Raw genomic sequence first — 21,240 nt, 5'->3', positions numbered from 1 at the left:
TTTCACAAAGGGCAAGAGCCTGCAACTTGCCTGTGGGGGATTTTCCTGTGCTGGGTCTCAGTTTCCTCCTCTGTAAAGTGGGGAGCCAGGACGCCTATCTTCCAGGGTGGGTAAGTTGTTCTCTGCAGGGACTTGCACTTTTTTGTCTGGCACTCACGGTCAGAAATACATTTCACATATTGACCAAGTGTCCATGTAAATATATACGAAAGAGAAATAAACGCTTCACAGAGCAACACTCACTCTCACTGCGTGGAACGCTGATATTTTCCATCTAATTGTTTCATTTTTCATAAAATGCTGGTCCCCACCCACTAAGTTTTTTTCAGGACCCAGTACTGGTCCCTGATCTGATGTGCACAGTCGAGAGAGAGACAGACAAAAAGGGAGCACACAGGCGCACACAGAATCACTACTGGAGCTAAGCGCTGCGCAGGGAAGAACAGGGTCGAAGCGAAGGGGAGAGGGGCCGGCCCCTTCCTCCACTTCACAGCGAGGCCTCCGGGCAAGGCGGCAGGCAGGCCAGGTCAGACCCGGCTTTGAGGCCCTCGTGGCGGGGTGGGATTTATTTTAAGGGACATGGAACGCCACCGCAGGTTTGGGGGAGGGGCGGGATTAAAGGAGAAGATGCGCTCAGCACGTTATATTTAGTGGCTGACGCGCCGGAAGGGCTCGTTACTCGCGGCTACTACTGCGCCCCACGCCCGGAGGGCGGCCCCCACCTTCGTCCCCTGGGGCAGGGACTCCGGCCCCCCTCCTTTGTCCCCCGGGGCAAGGACCTCCCGGCCCCCGCCTTCGCCCTGCGAGCACGGACCCCAGACCGCCGGTGCTGGGGAAGAGGAGGGTCGGGGCGCAACCCGGCAGGGCGGCTTTCCAGCCCAGGGCGGGGAAAGTTGTCCCTGCACGCTTCTGCAGAGGTGAAACTGAGGCCAGGGGACGGCGTCCACAAGCTCAGGGAGCCGGGGTCTGGGGCGTGGCCGGCACGCGCAGCGGGCGGGGCCTGGCTCGCCCCGCCCCCCTGTTTTCTGGCCCCGCCCGATTCCCACCCCTCCCCCAGGCCCGCCCGCCTGGTCTCGTGCTCCCACCGCGCGCGGGGCCCGCCGGGAGCCGGCCGAGAAGGTGGGGCGGAGAGCCGGGGAAAGTCCGCCCCGGCCGGCTGCGCTCCCTGCGCAGGCGCGGAGCGCGGGCCCGCCCCCAGGCAGGCGGTGCGGCCATATTTAAAGGGAGGCCGGCGCAGCGAGCCAATGGGCAGCGAGCGGTGCGGGGGCGGGGCGTGGCGGCGCGAGGCCCCGGATGTGGCTGCTGCGGCCCCTCCTCCCCCGCGCTCCCCTCAGAGCCCCCGGCCGCGCGCCGCCGCTCGCTCGCAGGTCTCCGCGCAGGCCCTGGGGCGGCGAGGAGGCGCCGAGGCGGCGGAGCGGGCGGTGAGGCCATCGCGCGGAGGCGAGCGGGCCAGGCCCGGCGGGCGGCCGCCGCCATGAGCGGCTCCTCGGGCACCCCGTACCTGGGCAGCAAGATCAGCCTCATCTCGAAGGCGCAGATCCGCTACGAGGGCATCCTCTACACCATCGACACGGACAACTCCACGGTGGCGCTCGCCAAAGGTAGCGGCCCCAACCGCCCCGGCCCGCCCGCCAACAGCCCCGCCTCCCGGGGCGCCCCGCCGGCCCCCGCCCCGGCCCTCCTCGGGGCGCCCCCGGGCCCAGCCCGCACAATGGTCCCCCCGGCCCCGGCGGCGGCGTTATTGTGCGCGGCCGGCCCGCCCAGCCGGGGTTGGGGTGGGGAGGTGGGGGCGGGCCCAGCTCCCGCGGCGGAGCCCACCTCTGCAGGTGGGGGCTCGGTGTTGCTCCAAGGGGCGGAGGGGGCAGCTGGCGCCGAGAACCCGGTCCCTGCGGGGGAGGGGCGGGGCGGGGGCCGGGGTCTGCCCGGGGCCTCCCCAGAGGCTGGGGGTGAGAAAACACGACTCCTGCAACCCTTCTGGAACCTATTAAGCAGCTGGGGCCTTGAGCCTGAATAAATACCACGTCTTAATGGAACCTCCTGCTAGGGTAGGAGCATCGGGCGGCAGCTAGGTGCCCCTGTTTAAAGTGCTTTCCTGCCCGGAGCCAGATGTTCGGTCTGTGGCTTTACCCTTTTGTGATAGACCCTCCCTGTAGGCGCTGGTACCGCGTTGAAGCCTCCGAGAGGCTTACAGGGAAGTGGCTGTATCCCGGCTCTGGACGAGTCCAGAGTCTTTTCTGAGCCCGTCGAGGCGGGAGGTGGCCCCAAGGTTTCTTTGTCTTCATTCTCCAGGAAGATGGCGAGTGTCCTTCCCTTGCCTCTTAGAAATAAGTGCTCAGTGCAGCTAGGTCTGCAGAAACCCTGTTTGTTTGATGGGTCTGGTTAGGGTGGAGACGCCGTGCTAGGCCTTTAAGTGTCAAAGCACTGCTCACACGCTCCTTAGGCCGGAGCCCCAGGCCTTCAGGACACAGTCATTCCAAATTCTGGGAATATCTCCTTTTAAAGCTCAAGTTCTCAGATAGACTGCATTGCTCCCGGACATAGTTCAGTATTATAAGGTTGGGTGTTCACTTGTACTCTTGGCGCTTGACTACATTGGGATTTAGATCCCACTTGGAGGAACTGAGGCCCAGAGTAGTCCCTGGTCCTTAGCAGGAGTTGTGCTCAGATTAGGTAGAGGTTGCTTTAAGCCCAGCTCTGCCCCCAGAGACCTAAGAAGGAGAGACTTGGTTGGGCTCCTTGAACCCTGCCGATAGGGGTTAATACTCCAAGCAGTTCCTCGGGTAGACACAGAAGCTGGTGGTGTGGGTCCAAGTTCTGGGGCCTCTTCTCCCATTTTTTCTGTAACGGCTCCTCCCAGGCTGGTTGTGGATAGAAGGGTGGAGATAACATTCTTAACCTATTGGCTTCTTTCCTAAGAAAACAGACTCTCCAGGGGTGATGTTTGGTGAGGTTTCAGTCCTAAAGCAGCTGTCAGGCTCTTTAATCTGTCAAGTCGGATGTGAATAGGGGGTTCTGCAGAGCAGACCTTGTTTTGCTGAGAGCGCCAGGCCTTCTGTGTTCGCACTTGAGAACACTGAGCTTCATGAGACTGGCACGCTCTGAAGTTGGCCCTTGTTGTCTTTGTGACCTAGAACTTTTTGAAGCTTTGCCAACTGGGGTCTTGTAGGTATTGTCCATTGAAAATCAGAGGTGAAGGGCCGGCTCCGTGGCTCGGCGGTTAAGTGCGCGTGCTCTGATGCTGGCGGCCCGGGTTCGGATCCCAGGCACGCCTTTCCCAGGCACGCCCCAAGGCACCACTTCTCCGTCCAACCCGAGGCCGAGTCCCACGTACAGCAACTAGCAGGATGTGAACCTATGACATACAACTATCTACTGGGGCTTTGGGGGGAAAAAAATGAATAAATAAAATCTTTAGAAAATCAGAGGTGAAGTAGTTGTTGAAATGTGGAAACTGGGCGCTGTGCTGTGGATGGCGCCCAGGGCAGGGGCCTCCTGTCTTGTGGAAGGCTTGGGAGCAGCGGTGCGAGAGGATTGATTGAATGCACTTGGCTGAGGATGACAACTTAACGCTTCCTTTTCTCAACTCCTAAGTGAGGTCCTTTGGTACTGAAGACCGTCCCACCGATAGGCCTGCCCCCCCAAGAGAGGAAATTTATGAATACATCATTTTCCGGGGAAGTGATATCAAAGATATTACTGTGTGTGAACCTCCAAAAGCTCAGCACGCACTCCCTCAGGATCCTGCCATTGTTCAAGTAAGTGCGTTGCTCTGCTTCTGTGGGCACTGTTTCTAAGAGATGCTGTTTCCAAATGGAACTTGGTGTCATCTGTTTGGCCAGAGTGCTCAACTCGAGGAATAGCCTTCTAATGAAAAGCGGTTTAATTTTTGTCTAGGCTGTTGGTGTTCCTGTGCTCCATAACTTTTGCAGCGTGCAGTAGGGTGTGCTGTAGCGAGACTCGCTGAGTGTGTGTGTGTGTGTGTGAGACAGAGAGAGAGAGAGAGAGAGAGAGAGAAGGGGGTGGGTGCTTGTAGTCTTGCCTGGACCTGGGGTGCTTGAGGAATCGTGTTTGTCCTTACTTTCTGGTTGCATAAGCGTAAAGCCCCACTGGCATGGTGTGAGTGGCATAAGATGCCGGTAGGGACGGCAGGACTTGCTCTCAACACTGTCCAGATGTTAAATTCCAGCGTTGTGGAACACCCAATTTGCAAGTCTTACGCCACATACCTGCCTGCTATGTTATGGCATATATTGCTCAGGATTACCAAGGAGCCCAGGTTAATATTTTCTTGACTTGTGAATCTAAATGTTTCCTGGCTCCTCTGGGGTTCATACTGCAGGAAGCTCTGGGACTGAGCGCACTCCCTGGAAGGTAGGAGCATGCACAGTGGATTCTGGGGGCACGTGGAGAAGCCCCGGGCGAGAATTCTGAAAGGTTTGGAGGGAGGGTCCTCAGGGATTCAGAAGAGGAAAGTACCTGAGCCAGGCCTTGAGGGACAAAGAGGCTTTTTGGGAGCACAGGGCCAGAGAGAAGATGGTTCTCTGGGGAACTGTAAATAGTTCCCCAGCCACACAGCTAGGCTCCTGCGGATTGGGGCCAAATTGAGGATGGCATTTCTGTCCTCTTACAGAGCCTAGTTAGACTGTCTGATGGCAGGTAGTGGGGAGCTGTTACCGGGGTTAATTGAGTTAAGAGAAATTCGTTCGAATTACCTGGACAGGTGGAGCTGGGATTGAAATGTGGAAAAGGCAGCTTTGAGCTCCCTTAGACTGTCCTGGAAGCTTAGCCCCCTCAGCGCCACCCAAGCCTCCAGGAATGCAGACTGAAAGATCCGCTGCCTTTCCCCGTGTGAACAGTGCTTTCCAGGCAGGGTGACAGGAGGGCTTTGCGCTACTCTCACCTGTGTGTTTCATTGCTCAGTCTTCCCTGGGCTCGGGCTCAGCCTCCTCCTTCCAGCCACACGTGCCTTACAGCCCCTTCAGAGGGATGCCACCCTACAGTCAGTTGGCCGCCAGCTCCCTGCTTAGCCAGCAGTACGCCGCTTCCTTGGGTCTAGGTGAGTAACTGTTTCTATCTGGTAAACTGCCTGTGCTGTGATCCCCGAGAAGCGGGGCCACAGACCCTGGTGGTGGGGACACTGTGGTCTTGTCATGTTTAGGTTGTAGCACACACTTAGTACCTCACTCAGTGCAATTTTAACTAGTTAGAACATTGAGTAACTACTTCATTGGGAGTGAAAAAGGCAACAGTCCGAGTTTTGGAACAGATGAATCAAATCAAAATTCATTTGCAATGTCAGCCTGGGTCTGAGTGGAAGTTGTGGTGTATCTGCTTCAAAGAAGAAATAACTGATATGTGTAATTACAGATGAGTTCTCTTTGCACATTTGTAAGCCTATAAATGTAAAAGTTAAATACAACATCTACCTGTTATATCCTTTACCATTCTACTGTCAATGCCTTGCTCAAAAATTAAGTTTCCCCCAAAGTTGACTAACCCTGGCATAAGATTCTGTTCTCCATGTGTTAGAGCAAGAGTCTACCTGGCCCTGGCCGCAGCTCTGCGATGTGTTCAAATTGTGGAGTTGGCAGGCATCACCACCTTGCTTACGCTCTAGCAGTGGGCTGTGATCAGGCCCTGGACCGGTGCTGTGGGTCACTTCTAAAAATCAGGTTGTCTTGATTGCTGCTCCTACTGTGGTGGTGCCCATCTCAGCCTGGCTCCCTGTGTTTCTAGAATAGGTTTGTGTGAGCAAAGTGTTCTACAGGAGATTGCTTGGCTCTTTCCAAGCTTGCTAGACACAAGATAAGTTTCTCATTACTTATTTGTGTACTTTTCTTTTTTGCTCTTTTCTCCTTTATCTTCTTTTAGAGAAGTTGGTAAGCCCTCCAGCCTCAGCCGCAGCTTCCAGCCCTAGCTCTTCTCCATCTCCACAACCTGTCTCAGAGCTTGACATGTCCTCAGAGCCACATCAGCTCACTTCCAAGGGTAACAGCAGTTTGGAGAACTGCATGCTGTCTTGCAAGCCATCCTAAGAGCGAGGGGGTAAACCAGTAGACCAGAATGACAGTAGCTGTAGCTCATAATTTAAGAAGCCCATGGGGGGCCGGCCCTGTGGCTTAGCGGTTAGGTGCGCGCGCTCCGCTACTGGTGGCCCGGGTTTGGATCCCGGGCGCGCACCGACACACCGCTTCTCTGGCCACGCTGAGGCCGCGTCCCACATACAGCAGCTAGAAGGATGTGCAACTGTGACATACAACTATCTACTGGGGCTTTGGGGAAAAAAAGAGGAGGACTGGCAATAGATGTTAGCTCAGAGCCGGTCTTCCTCACAAAAGAAAAAAAGGCAGCTCCTGGATCAGTTAAGCTGCTGCTTTGTGTTAAGCACATAGTCCTGACTTATTAACTCCCACAGTTGAAAGGCGGGATTAGGAAAAACCAGCACGGTGCTTTGCTTACTCTCCCTGGGTCCACGGTCTGTTCTGACCTATATTGAGATCACCACATATGGGAACCCTGTCTGCACAGAAAGCTGTTTCCCTGTGGTTTCTGCTGGTCTTAAATGTGTTCTGGATTGCTGTGTAAGACTGCAAGGCAGCACCCCTAAGTAACTCACGTGCTGCTGTGAGATCCCTGCAGCACATTCCTCACCCATCCAGGGCGTTCAGAGTCGGAGGCCTCAGGTGTCTTCATAAAATGAAGCCCCTTTAAAATTGGGTGACTAGCCCGAGCTGTTGACCAGGTGAACAGTGTGGCTGATGACTGGCTTGTTAATGCTGGTGCACCAACCCTCTCTGCCAGGCGGCTGCACCTGTGGGGTTTCTTGACCTTGCGTGTCGTTCTTCACCAGAGGTCGGGAATGCACGTGCATTACTGAGGTAGAGCGCTGTGTGCTCCGCCCTCAGCATTGCAGAGACTCGTCCAAGGTGGCACCTGGGGCTTTCGTTATGGCCACAACTACTGTCAGGCTGCTACGTTGCATGTGTTGCTTTCTGAATCCTGCATGGACGCCAGTGTTTCCGAGTTGTAGAAGTAGTAACGTGTTTTCCCCACTTAAAAATTACACTAGATCATCATTCTTAGGACTATTTACATAAAATTGCTCATAGGGCAAGATTGTTGTAACTGGTCTGGTTTTATAAAAAGCAAGATGAGCCCAAGATTCTTGCTGCATCCAGTTACAGTGTGAGCAGGAAGCAGTTGGGAGTTGTGTTTCGCTCAGGGAAGGCCATGCTGAGTGAAGTGATGGGCCAGAGAAAGTGGTCTAGGTCAATGCCCATCATAGAGGACACTGGCAAGTACTGGTGTGCAAGGCCGTGCCAGTCGGCCCTGGGAGTACTTTCGATCTGATTACAAGGACTTTTTCACAGTGGTTTCTCCGGTTTCTGTCCCATGTGGAAAAGGTGAACCAGCCCATCTTCACTTGTGTTGGGCTGCCCTTCTGACCGTTACCCCATGGTTGGGGCTCACTTTTTCTGTCTCGGACTTCTGTGCACCTCCACCACATCCCAAATTGCCCTGTTTAAACAGCACCCCAGATCCAGGGAGAGGAGAGGGAGGATAGGGACTGATGCGTATGGCATAGCCCTCTTTCTCTTCCTGCTTCGGAGGACCATCTTGTGGGCTGGGACCTCCACTGAGGCCCAGTTTCTGAGCGTTCATCTCCTCACTCAGGGCTGAGCATGCAGTGTTGTAGGAACAGACTTCAGCACAGCCCCGTTCCCAGGGGCAGCCTGGGAGCCCTTCCTTTCTTTATGATGAGCTTTTACTCTTGAGAGGTGTGCAGGCTATTTCTCTGTAGTCAGCTCTTATTACTTCATCCTTTTTGGTTTTATTACGCCTTAAGCAAAAATGACAGTGTTCTAGAATTTAACTTTGAAGACTGACCACTGCATTTTCTGGAAGATCCCTGAGTGGGATGGTTCTTGTCCACCAAGTACCAGAACGAAACAAATTCTCAAGCCATGAATTCACCAGCACTTCGGACCATTGAGCCACTTCGGGGTTAGAGCCTCTGTGGGTTTCAGAAAGCCATTTCTAGACCACCCATGAGGTGCTGATTTGTGGCGGGGTGTTTTTCCCTCCTTGGGGTTCCCTAAGTCGGGGACCCTGGGGCTCAGGGCTCCCTGAGCTGGCCTTGTTGCTGCCTGGGCTAGTCGCAGAGGGCATGGCCCTGTGTGGGGGGCTTTGCCTGGGTGTGTAGACCCTCTCTAGGTAGTTGCCTTCCTCTCCTGCCTGACATGCCACCCAGAAGAGAAGTATCTGGAGGGGTGAAGGCTTTCTCTTTTTCTCTGTTTTTAAACCCTCTTCCTCTCCCCACCTCAGGAGCTGGTTTTCCAACCGTCCCAGTCGGCAAGAGCCCCATGGTGGAGCAGGCTGTCCAGACTGGTTCTCTTGATAACTTGAACGCCAAAAAGCTGTTACCCGGCAAGGGCACCACGGGGATGCAGCTGAACGGGCGGCCGGCCCAGCCAAGCAGCAAGACAGCCAGCGGTACTTACACACTCAGTCCCCTGGAGTTGGCTCCATGTTCTCAAAAGTGGCACACTGCTTCCTGGGATTCTTTTTCTAATTAACCACCCCTCCAACCCCATGTGCTTCTGCGGGGCAGGACCTTGCTGCATGTCCCTGTGGTGGTGCCGCCCTGCTTCCGCCGCTGGGTTCTGCTTTGCAGGCGCTTGCCTCACTCTTCCCTTTTGCGCCTTAGATGTAGTTCAGCCGGCAGCTGTGCAAGCTCCAGGGCAGGTGAACGACGAGAACAGAAGACCCCAGAGGAGGAGATCAGGTAACAGCTGTTGCCACTTGAGTTCTGGGGCCATGAAGTGCCCAGGGGTGCTCTGCTTACTGCTCCGGCCTGCTTCTCCCTGGGTGATGGTTTCAGGGGTGCTGGGGCTCAGTGGCTGCTTCTCTGTGCTCTGTCTTCTCTTCTTCGTCTGTTTCTCACTAAGTCACATTGGGTTGGTGGCTTACCAGCCGTGGCCATCCTCCCTGTTCACAGGGAATAGACGCACGAGGAATCGCTCCAGAGGGCAAAGCCGCCCGACTAATGTCAAGGAAAACACAATCAAGTTTGAGGGCGACTTTGATTTTGAGAGTGCAAATGCCCAGTTCAACCGAGAGGAGCTGGACAAAGAATTTAAGAAGAAACTGAATTTTAAAGGTGTGAGTTGTTTGTGAAAATTGCGCTCCCCCCCAAGGAGTATCCATAGAATGGGGCAAGAAAAGACAGCTGGAGCCTATTGGGGGCGCGGCGTGGGGTGGTGGCCAGTGTGGAAACTGTGCTGTCTAAGGAATGACGGAAACGAGGTGGCTGGGGGTGATGTGAAGACAGTGCTCGTGGAACAGGTAGCAGACTGTGCCCCAGGAGTGACAGGACAAGCAGTAGGAGTTAGAAGAGATTTCCACTTAGCACAGAGCACTCCCGGGAGCGTTCCAGCAAGGCCTGAGGATGGCTGCCGGGCCCACCCTAATAGGAAGCGCTCTTTGTTTGCATCCCGGCGAACAATGTGTGCTGCTTCTCTGTGCAGATGACAGAGCTGAGAAAGGGGAAGAGAAGGACCCGGCGGTGGTGACCCACAGTGACGAGGCCCCTGCTGAGGAAGACCACCTGGGGCCCAACTGCTACTATGACAAATCCAAGTCCTTTTTTGACAATATCTCCTCTGAACTCAAGACCAGGTCAGGGGGCCAGGGAGTTGGGCTCGGGGGCTGGGCTGAGGGGCCCGGTGGAGCCTAGATGAGCTGGCAGGAGGATGCTCACTCTGCCTCAGAACTCTGGGACTGGGGCCTGCTCTCTGGAAGACCAAGCCCACATCTTAAGTTCAGGGCACATCTCTTAGGCTCCTACTCAGATATTTGCATAATGGGTACATCAGTTCTGGTGGTGCCAGCGGTAAGTGGTGGCGTGGGAAGCTCCGGCCATCACAGGGACATAGGGGTCTGACCAAGGTCCAGCAACTACTTTGCTCTTTGCTCCACTGCTGCCTTCCCCATTAAGGCTGAGTTCGGCACCGCCCTCCTCAGCTGGTGACTACGTGAGCGTTCAGTTCTGCACCACCTTCCTTGGCCAGACACACAGTTGGACACCGGGGTCCCCAATGGAGATAGAAGAGTGGGTGTTGGCAGCATATTTGGGTAGCAGGAAGGCTGCTGGGCTGTGTGGAGTGTGGGTGTTGTGTCTCCACCACCCCAAAGCATAGGCATCATGTTCTCGGGGACCCCACTCCATCTAGCCCAATCCCCTCCTCGTCTAGTAGAAACTTGTCTGGGGGCGTCCGTGATCTGCCAGGTCTTGGAGCCTGTGTGGGCCCTGGGCCTAGCGAGCGGTGAGGGCTTCCTTTGTAGCACACTAGTGTCATGTGTCACCGTAGGTGACGAAGGCATGAGAGTTGTATACTGAGCAGCCCAGTCTGGTGACAAGCACACCTGGTTGGAAATGTGGTTGGGCGTATCTGCAGTGTTGGGTCTCAGGCCCCAGGGTCCTGACTGGGTCACCCCCTCTAATGGCTCCAGTAACACAGTAACCAGTCACCTGTCCATCTTCCCTCCTGGGCTGTAGGAGGCTGAGGCCTGGCTCAGAAAGCTGCAAGTTGGTGCTTGCTGCAGTCGGTCTCATGCACCTTGTCTGTGGTTCAGTTCCAGGCGGACCACATGGGCTGAAGAGAGGAAGCTCAACACGGAGACCTTTGGCGTGTCGGGAAGGTTTCTTCGTGGCCGTAGTTTCCGGGGTGGATTTCGAGGGGGCAGGGGCAATGGTACAACCCGTCGCAACCCAACTTCCCACAGAGCTGGGACTGGCAGGGTGTGAGGATGCAGTTGCAGGTGAGTGGGGAAGCTTTTAGATCCTCTGGCGGGAGGGCATGGGGACAGGAGCACCAGGTAGGAAGCCTCTCCAGGAAGAGAGTTAGGAGCCAGGCAGCGGCTGGCTCTGGCCTCCAGGAGGAGAAGCCATGAGGCATCAAGCCCAAACCAAGGACCTTGACCCTCTGAATCACCAGGCGCCTCTCAGGGACCGCGGGACCTGGACCCAACCCAGGCCAACTGACCCCGAATCTGTGGAGAGGGGCCCAGGCCCTAGGGTTGTCAAAGTGAGGTTCCAGGTGCAGGAGGGCTGGGTGCTTGCTACTTGGGTGTGGTCAGCAAGTGAGGGACTGTTGCAAGTCAGGGTCTCGGCCCAGCCCAGTCAGAGTCTGCATTTTTAACGAGGCCTCAGGTGACTTGCGTGCCCCCCAGGGTCTGGCAGGGAATGGGTTATGCGTGTGCCGGGTGCTGACCCGCTCCCAGCCAGGTGAGTGGGACCTGGAGTTGCCTCTCCCTGTCCCCACCGTGAACGAAAACGATTTTCGCTGTGGGTTATGATGGGAAGGTGGTGGGGAGCCCTGGCCTGGCTTGGGGGTGGGGAAGAGGTTCAGCTGTTCCTGTTCTGCTCACACGCCGCCGTGCCTGGCTTACGCTGGGTAGCTGCCTAAGGAAACGTGCGGAACGCGTTCACGTGGTGTCGTGTCCTCTTCTTGCAGGCTCCTGCTGAAGCAGCCAGACGAAGCTGTGTCTGAGGACACTGGAAATCGCTGCACTTCTGGGGGAGACGTTGGTCACTCTGTTTGCTGAGTTTGGAAAATCCCATACTACTACTACTGTTCTGGACCTAAGAGAACTTGGACCTGGTCTGAGTTAGAAACACTTGTTTTGGGGGAAGTCTTCATGGGTAACCTCTTTGAGGTATCTTGGCCTATCTTTCCTCTGTAGTTGCGCACAGCCTAACTCCAAGGTTTTGGTATTTTGCAGAAAGGTTTCTAGAGCGAAAGCTTGATCCTCACTTTGTGACTTTTTTTTGACAGCTTTGACTTTTAAAGTGGAACCAAATCTCATTTGGCAAATGCGGCAGCCAAGCGCATCTCTGTAACCCAACTGGCCTGTTGTGCTGCTGGCCTGGCACCCCCACTGCCACAGGTGGGGTCTCAGGAGCCAGGCAGGGCCACCACCAGCACGGTGGTGTGTGGGGACGGGTGGGGCTAGGGCAGCGAACGTGGGGTGTCCCACAGATCATGTTGTATAAGCAAACCAGACAACCATGACGTCCAGAGTGGCAAGGTCAAGGTTGGGGCTGGTGGGGTCGGGGGACACCTGGAGGCATGGGAGGAGGCCCTGAACGTGAGCTAGGAGCTGTCACTTGGAGCCTGACTGCCGTAGGAATTGGGGTTGGGGGTCCAAGCTCAGGACAAGCTCCCCTGTGGCCTCCCTGTCCTTTCTGCCCTGTCCCTGCCAGCTCCTGACCCTGGCCAGTCAGTGTTGGACTCTGGCCGAACACTGTTCGGTGTCTCATCCACTTGGAAATGAGCCAGTCTTTTTTGCAAGGTCGGTTGACCGAGAGCATATTTCCTCTCACTTGTAAATAGTTCTGTGTTTTTGTTTTACAGGTGGGTGGAGGGAGGGTGGGGAATATAAATTGGTTGCATGAGTAACTAGGTCAGACCTTTAGTATAAGCATGCGTCCCTCTGATTGACAGGGCATTGTGTTGAACATAAGCACCTTGGTAACTAAACCCCTATAAACAGCTATAAAGGTCTTAGTTCTGTATTGATTAAGTTACTGTAAAAGCTTGGGTTTATTTTTGTAGGACTTAATGGCTAAGAATTAGAACATGGCAATGGGGCTGCTCTGTTGGAGTAAGGTAAATTGTAATTATAAATAAACATGCAAACCTTTAAGACTTTTTTCTCTGCTCTGGAAGTAAATAGTCCTGTTGATTCTCCTGCCCAAATCACATCACATCTAACATGCCCATCTGAAGGCAGGGGCTGGTAGGATTTGGGGGAACATCTGGTGCTCTTGAGCGAGACTGACCCAGTTGGTCTGGGTAAAGGGCAGTGAGCCAGGCCTGAGTTTACTGTGGGCCACCCTCCTGGGATGAGTGGCACCGCTCTCCAGACACTTTGGACACAAACTAGTTTTAAAAACTCAGTTCACAGGTAAACCTGCTTAAGAAGTGGCCCCCTTTGCTGCCTTACTGCAGCCTCCAAGTTCCCCAGAACTTCCATGTTCTCAGTCCCTTAGACCGTTACAGGGCTGGATCCCTGGACCATGCGGGAAAGCAAAGACCTGGCTGCTTTCAGACTTGAAGTGTCCCATTTCACTGTAATGGATGTCCGGGTGACTTTTTTTTGGCAGGAAGACTGGCCTGTTAGTGAGCTAACATCTGTTGCCAATCTTCTTTTTGCTTGAGGAAGCTTGTCCTTGAGCTAACATCTGTCCAGTCTTGCTCTATTTTATATGTGGGACACCACCACAGCATGGCTTGACGAGCAGTGTGTAGGTCTGCGCCTGATATCCGAACCCGCAAACCCCAGGCCACCGAAGCAGAGCACATGAACTTAACCACTACGCCACTGGGCCAGCCCCTCTGGTGACTTTTTAAAAGCAATCTCAGAGGATAAGGCCCCTCCAGTCAGCTGTGTCCCTCTCCCTTCAGTACCTGCCTGATTAGTCAGGCCCAGAGCATGACTGGGCAGCAGGCAGTCGGCCTGTATTGCTGAGCCCAGCCATCAGTTTCAGAACCTGAACAAATTCCTGGCAACCTTTCATTTTTTGGCAACCAACGTCCTTGACCAATAAAAAATACAAGTCTTCCATAGTGTACATACTAGATGCAGGTAGCCAGGGCACTAATTCTAAACTAGTTAGGTGACTCAGCAAACAGGTATTTCTCGGCTAGAGAATCTAGTCAGGTCATAGTCTACCACCTGTGACTAACCTTGCTCTTAACACTGACAACCATTTTGACAATTATGCATTTTATGCTGAGCTTAACGCATCTGGGCCTCTTTACTCCTTTTTAGAGGAAAAATGTCTATGTGCCATTAGATGAGAACCCCAAGCAAGAGAAGCTGTGGACTGAGGTCGAAAGCAGAGCCCCGGAGTCCTAACAGCAGTTGGCAGGGGCGGCCAGCCTGAGGACCCAAAAACCCTGGTATTCTTGGGGTGCAGGGAGCCAAAAGGCAATTCCATCACAAGGACTGGTACCAGGGCCTCATGGGAGGCTGCAAAGCTGTGCAGGTGAAGGAGATGGTGAGGATTTTTCTGTAAAGACAAACCTTAGGACCATGACTTAAACTGCTGCTGGCCTGGAAGCTAAAAGAGCAGTCTTTCTGGCTAAAATGCAAGAGGGTGGGGAGTAGCCAGTGCCATAAGTCTTAAGATAGAAAATATGTGACATGCTAAGTGTTGATCTAAATCCAGGAATACAGTACAATTTGAACACAGCTGCTGTTCTGTAGAGTTCTGAGTTCAAGACTTAAACTGAGTGCTGTTTGTGCTTGTGTCCTTGACGTTCGAGGATTTGAGTGGAGGTCTGTGAAGAAACCAAAAGTCAGTCCATCTGTTTAGAACCCTTCAAGGAGAGACACTGAGTTGATGCACCCATCTGCAGTGCCTGTCTGCAGCCGTGCACAGCACCTGTTGCACTTTGCATGCTGCTTGGACTCCTTAAAGCCCTCCCACAAACCCCAAGGGAGGACCCACTCACTTAGAGCCTGGCACCAAGGAACGGAACGGAAAGCTCACACTCGAGAGTGCTCAGAAACCAGAAGTTAGGGAAATTTTCTAAAGAGCTATCATAATTACACCCAAAAGATACACACTCTCTAAAAAAAGGTTAAAAAATATGGAAGTTTACTGTAGGACACTTGGACAGTATGGATAAATGGAATGGAAATGCCTACATGTCATTCTGAAAATCATCCATGATTTGAATTAAAAACCAATACAAGTAAGATTTCATTCATCATGATGCTTTCTTTTGTTTCTTTTTTTCGTTTTCTTCTTTTTCTTTTTCAATTTCAGCAACGTATTTCTCAATTTCTTCAGGATTTAAAATCTACCAAAGAAAAAGAATTTATGGTTAGCCCCCAAGCCACACAAGGTGCCCCAGAGCACCAGTGCCCCCTTGGGGAGGGAACCCCTTGGACTCTGGCCAAACTACACCTCACAGCTGCCACTACAGGAAAACAAGGCCCTGTGTGCCTGATCCAGCCAACAACAGTCAGAGCCTATTAAAAAGCAGAAGCAAATCCACAGTTGAGAGCTTTTCAGCGTGCCAAGAGCACGCGCGAGTACTATCTTTAACACCGTGGAGACCAACACTGGAATGCTTTCTTTTTGACTCACTGTGGAGAGCCTTGGAAAGAACCTCTTTCCCAGTGCTGAAGCCACAGCAGAAGGGTCTTGAACTTGTACTGCCCCTGCCCTGATCACGGGGAACTCTCCATAAGTGAAGACAGCAAACAAACTTGGTAATTACCTTGAGGGGCTGATCTCGCCTCATGACAGCAAGTTCAATGTTTTTGCCGCCTGACTGAACCACCTTGGAGAGGAGAGAAGAACATCAGACACCTCGCCCACCTCCAGACCAAACAGCTCTGGCAAGCACCTCCAATGATGGTGTGTGCACCTGAACCCAGCACTGCCACATGAGGGAAGAGGGCAGGACACACTGAAGTCCCAGCACCCAAAGCTTTTGTTCTACCGGCACGTCACATGCAAAGGGTCAGCGACACCTGCGCCCGTCCATCTGCTGGCAGTCGGACTTGGGCTGGGTCACTGGTCCTTCTTGCACAGCAGCTCTGTTCACATCTCGCCCCTCTACATGCAGCCTTTCCCACATCTGAGCTCTGAACCCTGGACCCCAGCCTGGTCCTCCAACTACCCCGCCCTGGCCTCTGGCTTCACCTGCCAGCACCTCCACCGTCTTGACAAAACCCAAGTCCTCATGACTCCCAACCGTTACTCCCAGTTTCCTTTCCAATCCCCTGACTCCAGCAGCAGCTTGAGCTGCAACAAGGCTGAGTGATGGCTGTGACCTGTGCGCTCCTGGCCAACTACTTAGCCTCTTGCTGCCTCAACTGCCCCAGCCTACAAAGGAGCTAATAAAGTGCCGAGCAGTGCCCAGCACAGCAAGCCCTCAGGTATCTGGCATTACCGTTGGCACCCTCGCCACCTCCTTGTTGCCCTCTCGTCAGTTGCCCATTCTGCCCAGCCCAAGAACCACCACCCGGTGTGGGTGTCTTCACCATCTTGCCCAGAGATCAAATGCAAACTTACTTCCAGGAGGGCCTTGATAACCAGCTTAATGGTCAGATCGTCTGTTTCGATGGCTTCGTCAGTATAATTCTTCTCTAGAAATTCACGCACTGACTTGGCACCCCGCCCTATGGCATTGGCCTGAAACAGAAAGGTGTATTATATGATGCAGGGCATGACAATCCAGAGCCAGCCCAAAAACAGGGCCACCCCTGTGGGCCAGCCAGCCACTGCCCTGCCTGCTCTCCCATGTGCTATGGTGAGAGGCAGTCTGGAGGGAACTGGGTCTGGGCCCCAGGCCCTGCCCTATGGCTTCCTTTCACAAAGGGCTATTGGGAGTTGGTGCTGGTTCTTATCAGGGATGGGATCTACTTCTGTTTCGTTACTGAAAGGCACACAGGCAGTTTTCCTTTAGGCCACGTATCCTTACACCCCACTGTGCTTTGACTTTCTCCCGAACGGCAACATTTAATGACTTCTTTGCTCCCACACCAGTAGGGGTGTCGTGGAACAAACGTGGTGTGTGCGTGCACACACATTTGAAGGACTAGGCCCAGTTCCTCCCAATGGCCTGCAAACCCTGAAGCCCCTGTTTTGTCAGAGACTCACCTTCCAGGCATGGTATGTGCCTGAGGGGTCAGTCTGATAGAGTCTGGGGGTGCCATCAAAGTCAAAACCCACAATGAGGGCAGAGATGCCAAACGGCCTGCGCCCATTGCTCTGCGTGTAGCGCTGGCGGGAAAAGGAACGCGTTAACACCGTCTTCATAGCACGAAAGGCCCCACAGAACCCACCCTAAGTAACATATGTGACATTCCGAGCTCTGCTTTGAGTGGAGGGATGAAAAGAAACTACTAAGCACACTTCCAGGTTATTTGCAATTCAAATAATAAATGAAATCAGCCAATAGTTTTCAGCATTCCCCCTTTCTTTTCTGCATTTTCACTCTTAGAAAAAGACACTCCTATGACCAGAATCACATCATGGAGCACAACTGAGACTTTGGAATTATTTTGATGACAGACACGCATTCTGGCTACACAGTTAGGTTTAAGGACGACTAGCATTTCACCAGAGGGGGAGTGTTTTTCAGCCCCCTCCCAGCTGCTTAGTGACCCATCATTCAGAATGGCAAGATAAAAACTATCGTTGCCCTCCAGCAATAGGAATTTGGACTGCACCTAAATGAGAACAGAACAATGCTGCTGAAATGGACAAGCTTTAGTAAATTACACCTGTACAAGGACAGATGGGACTGCGCGTGGAACAAGTGCAGTTGTCTGATTCCCCTAAAGTGACACATGCAACCATCCACGCGCAACACCAAGGGAGGACACCTTCCATGACAAAGCGACTGCTCCTAGCCAGAACTGGTCATGGGCAAGTGGGCACCCACCTGCTTCAGACTGGCGATGTAGCGAGTGATGTACTCCACAGTGACCGGGTCCTCCACGGTCAGCCGATGGCTCTGGCACTCCACCCGGGCCCTGTTGATGACTATCCGTGCATCAGCGGTGAGGCCTGCAACGATGGCAGAGAGGATCCCACCTGAGCCACACCTCGTCTACTCCAAGCAAGGACAGCACAGATCACACAAGTGGACAGCGCTAACCTTTGGCAAAGATTCCAAAACCAGTTCTGTGAAACCAACACTGAGGTCATTCTGAGTGATGACAGTGGAATGATTGGCCTCTGTGAGCTTCTCTGAGAAAGTTGGGTGTACAAAGAATTGTGCCTGTCAGAGCATATTTAAACACACTAATCCTTTGACAAGGCAAGTCAACCTCTAGTTTAGGTGAACGCGGATCTTCCTGAACTGGACCTGCTTGAGGGAGGCAATGAGTCAAACGACCCAAGTGCCAAGAACACACTGCAGGCCCTGACAACAGGGCACTGTCCGGCTCTCTCCACTTCACAGGTGCAGTTAGCTGTGGAGAGCCTGACCTTTCTCTAGACTGTAACTCCGATCCAGCATCGGGCTGATAGCAGCAGTGGAGGCAACAGCACAGCCCCCTCGTCCTGGGGTTTATTCATTTAGCCCCTGTGCTTCAGCCACCTGAGAAGGAAAGCTCCCTGCCCCCCAAACCATGGCCAAACGTTTTCTTAAAGGCCCAAATCGATGCTTTTAAATGATTTTAGTTTAGCCGGTTTACATGTCTCCCAATAGCCCACCCTTCAGGCTAACCTCCAAAGCGCACGTCTTCGCCGAGCCTCCGAGGAACAGAGCACCAGCCCCCGACTCACCCGCGAATGCCATGCAGACGTTGTCGTCCAGAGCGCAGATCTTCCGCACGGTTCTTTCATCCTGCAGTTTGGCCACTGACTTCTTCTCCACACCAAGAACAACAATGTCTTTTCCTCGAACGCCGACCTTCAATAAAAATCAACACAGCACTTAACAAAGTGACATGAGATTCTGCCACTCCACACAGAGCATTAAGAGCAGATGTGAATATCCCAGGGGTAGCAGCCCATGCACACCACTCCCCCACTCCTTGGACCACTGCTTTGGGCACCACACCCTGCAGACCATGGGTATTGATCTGCTTCTGGCAGAGCTAGCCCAGGTATCATGACCTAAGTGCTTAGTCCTGTGGCTTAAAATACTGTTATGTAGTTTCAGTTACAACACAACTAATAAGTACTGTAATAATAAGTGTGTATAAGCACATGTATCAATTCAACCCAGTGAATGAAAGACTCCAACAAAAGGCGCCTTTCAGCCTGAGACCCTAACATTCAAGTCAGGTGTTTTGAGAGTAGTGTTTCTGCAGTTGTGAAATTACACTAAAAGCTGCCCCACCCTCTCCTGCACTATTGCACACCAGTGTGCACAGCTGTGGAGAAGGCCTGATTTGCTGTCAGGTGGACAACTGTATCAAGCATTACAGGTGTCAACTGCTCTCTGTTTATGGCAGATACTGTAGACGGAAGAAGGACGTATTCAAAACAGGGAAAAAGCACTGGCAGCCAGTAAACCAGCCAGTGAAGGCAGGAGCAGACACAAATGGGACAATCACTTGGGAAAGCAACATCCCCTCTTTGTGTAGAGCAGGGTTTCTCCGCCTCAGCACTGTAGCCATTTGGGCTGGTGAATTCTTTGATTAGAATCAGAGGACTGTCCAAGCACTGCAGGATGTTTACCATCATCCCTGGCCTCTATCCCTAGGTGCCAGTAGTACCTCTCCACCATCTTGGACAAGGAAAAATGTCTCCACACATTGCCAAATGCAGAATCACCCGTGGTTGGAAAGCACTGGTCTGCAGTGTTTCAGATTTCAAGGAGCCTTCTCGTGTATCTTCAGAATTCCCCCAGGGCCGAGAAGAAGGCCATGCCCAGAGATGCTAGGTGGGTTAAGCAAAGCTAGCCACCTGGGCTGGCCCAAGGTAGTACTGGGGATGGGAATGGGGGGGTGAGCTGTCAACTCTTCCAGTGCTCTTTTAGCTGAGTTAGGTCACAAGATGGATTTTGGGCCTTAATTTCAAAAGAGATTTGGGAAATGAGAAAGACTTCGAAATTCACAGAACCCCATGTCTTTCTCTCTGCCTGCTCACATCTCTGAAATACCAGATGATAAAAATTAAAACTATCATACAGTTTGACCCATAAGCAAACTGACAAGTGTCTCAAAGGCACCACGAATTTAAATTTCAAACAGTGGTCAACATGAGAGGTACAAGCTCAGAGGTGAAGGGGATGATGGGACAGCACACTGCCCAACGGAGGAGGGATCAAAGCAGTGAGAGCCTGCTAGCAGCCGGGAGCCGCCCTGGGAACTGCGGGCGGACTCTGAGAATCTGCCACTCTTTGTTCCAGAAGCCCACCTGGACCTCACGACACCTGCTCTCCCTAGTGGGGGAAGTCCCCTGGCGGGGAGTTGTCTAGATGCAGTTCACCGAAGTCACGTGCTTACTTAAAGAACATCCACAGAGCCAGTAACAGCCAGTCCTGCTGCCCGGTGCGGCGCCTGCACCTCTGCTCGCCTGAGGTGCATCAGCGCAGCCACACCGAGCTCCCCGAGGGCCGGTGCAAAGGTACCCCGCCAAGATGGCCGTCACCCCAGGCGCTCACATGCTCTGGAGACACCAGAGAGAAAGGAAACTGGCTCTTTGAAATGTACTGCGGACACTGAACTCGCTGGTCTCCAAGGCACCCGTCTAAAGTGACCGGCAAACATGGACCACACTGGTCCCTACGTGAAAATCAGCGTGATGAGAGCAATGTGGTGCGACATCACGGTTCCCAAACGTGCCCCTTTCCTGCTTCCTTTAGTAACACGAACGTTACGACTTCCCTGTGTTCAACTAACGCCCCTGTGGTAATTCCGAAAGGCCAATCCAAGCGAAGCCTCCCTGCGACCCCGAGAAGGCCCTCTGCGCGGCCACTCGGGGGAAGCTCTTCGAAAGACGCACCCGGGCCCCGCCCGGCCGGTAACGTGGGTCCTCGGTCCGGAGACGCCGCCGCCGCCACCCGCCGGGACCGAGGGGGCGCGCGAAGCCCCCCAACACCCCACTCTGTCCACGAGCACTCTGGCCGTCTCCCCGCCTCCTCCCCCTCTCCGCGGCCGACCTCCCGGCCCGCGCCCCCAACACGCCGGGGCCTCCCCCGCTCCCCCCGGCCCGCTCCGGCGTCCCCCCGCGTGCCGCGGCCTCCCCGCGAGCTGAGCCCCCGCCCGCCCCGCGTCCCTCGGCCCGGCCCGCTTCCGCCGCCCCCGCCCGGGCGCGCAGGCCCCGCCGGCCGGCCGCTCACCGCGGTCGAGCCCTTCTTCACGGCCTCCTGCGCGTACTCCACTTGGAAGAGGTGGCCGTCGGGCGAGAAGACGGTGATGGCGCGGTCGTAGCTCATGCCGGCGGAGCGGAGCGGCGCGGGGCAGTCGGCCCGGGAAAAGCGCACACTCACGGCCGGCGCGGCCCGCGATTCACGACGCCGCTGCGCCCGCGCCGCGCGCCCGCCCGCCCCCGGCGCCGCCGACTGCGCCGCTGGCGTAAGGCGGTGACCCGCGCGTCAGGCGGCGTCGGGCGGACGTGCGCGCGCCGGGGCGGGGCCGGGCCGAACCACCGGCGGCCGGGCGCGGGGGAGGCGCGGCGGCGGCGGGCCGGACGCGGAGCGCGGGGCGGCGGCTCAGGGCGCCGCGCGGGGCTGGGGCTTGGGGCGGGGTCGCCCG

General features: G+C 54.5%; 2 protein-coding genes across 4 annotated transcripts; one reads left to right on the top strand and one right to left on the bottom strand.

The window, feature by feature from the left end:
- The first annotated feature begins 1,385 nt into the window (after window positions 1-1,385).
- On the top strand, window positions 1,386-12,708 carry LSM14B (LSM family member 14B). 3 transcript variants are annotated; one of them, XM_087445040.1, is made up of 10 exons: window positions 1,388-1,601; window positions 3,592-3,755; window positions 4,921-5,056; window positions 5,872-5,988; window positions 8,326-8,493; window positions 8,708-8,785; window positions 8,999-9,160; window positions 9,528-9,678; window positions 10,636-10,821; window positions 11,517-12,708. In XM_087445040.1, exons 1-9 carry the CDS (start codon window positions 1,475-1,477, stop codon window positions 10,805-10,807), a joined length of 1,275 nt encoding a protein of 424 aa, XP_087301166.1. In that variant the 5' UTR covers window positions 1,388-1,474; the 3' UTR covers window positions 10,808-10,821; window positions 11,517-12,708. The 3 variants fall into 3 exon arrangements, with proteins under 3 accessions (XP_087301167.1, XP_087301166.1, XP_087301168.1); XM_087445041.1 differs by lacking the exon at window positions 8,708-8,785 and having other exon boundaries at window positions 1,386-1,601; XM_087445042.1 differs by lacking the exon at window positions 5,872-5,988 and having other exon boundaries at window positions 1,391-1,601.
- A 1,938-nt stretch (window positions 12,709-14,646) lies between these two features.
- On the bottom strand, window positions 14,647-20,994 carry PSMA7 (proteasome 20S subunit alpha 7). The gene is made up of 7 exons (XM_087445043.1): window positions 20,826-20,994; window positions 18,320-18,446; window positions 17,472-17,596; window positions 16,685-16,807; window positions 16,097-16,216; window positions 15,297-15,359; window positions 14,647-14,873 (listed from the first exon to the last, which is right to left on the bottom strand). The coding sequence occupies exons 1-7, from the start codon at window positions 20,919-20,921 to the stop codon at window positions 14,781-14,783; spliced, it is 747 nt and encodes a 248-aa protein (XP_087301169.1). The 5' UTR covers window positions 20,922-20,994; the 3' UTR covers window positions 14,647-14,780.
- Window positions 20,995-21,240: the final 246 nt, after the last annotated feature.

This window comes from Ceratotherium simum, chromosome 21 (assembly GCF_057802395.1).
Source record: "Ceratotherium simum simum isolate JZ-2026a chromosome 21, ASM5780239v1, whole genome shotgun sequence".
NCBI lineage: Eukaryota > Metazoa > Chordata > Mammalia > Perissodactyla > Rhinocerotidae > Ceratotherium > Ceratotherium simum.
Note: the sequence above shows the minus strand (reverse complement) of the source record. Positions and strands in the feature narration are given on the sequence as shown.

Bases quoted from the DNA above. Each gene is read 5' to 3' on its own strand.
- LSM14B (XM_087445040.1), top strand. From the start codon at position 1,475: ATGAGCGGCTCCTCGGGCACCCCGTACCTGGGCAGCAAGATCAGCCTC. The intron at 5,057-5,871 runs GTGAGTAACTGT...ATCTTCTTTTAG, and splicing joins CGCCGCTTCCTTGGGTCTAG to AGAAGTTGGTAAGCCCTCCA. The intron at 9,679-10,635 runs GTCAGGGGGCCA...TCTGTGGTTCAG, and splicing joins TCCTCTGAACTCAAGACCAG to TTCCAGGCGGACCACATGGG.
- PSMA7 (XM_087445043.1), bottom strand. From the start codon at position 20,921: ATGAGCTACGACCGCGCCATCACCGTCTTCTCGCCCGACGGCCACCTC. The intron at 16,808-17,471 runs GTGGGTGCCCAC...TTTTCCCGCCAG, and splicing joins ACATCGCCAGTCTGAAGCAG to CGCTACACGCAGAGCAATGG. The intron at 14,874-15,296 runs GTAATTACCAAG...TTTCTTTGGTAG, and splicing joins GGCGAGATCAGCCCCTCAAG to ATTTTAAATCCTGAAGAAAT.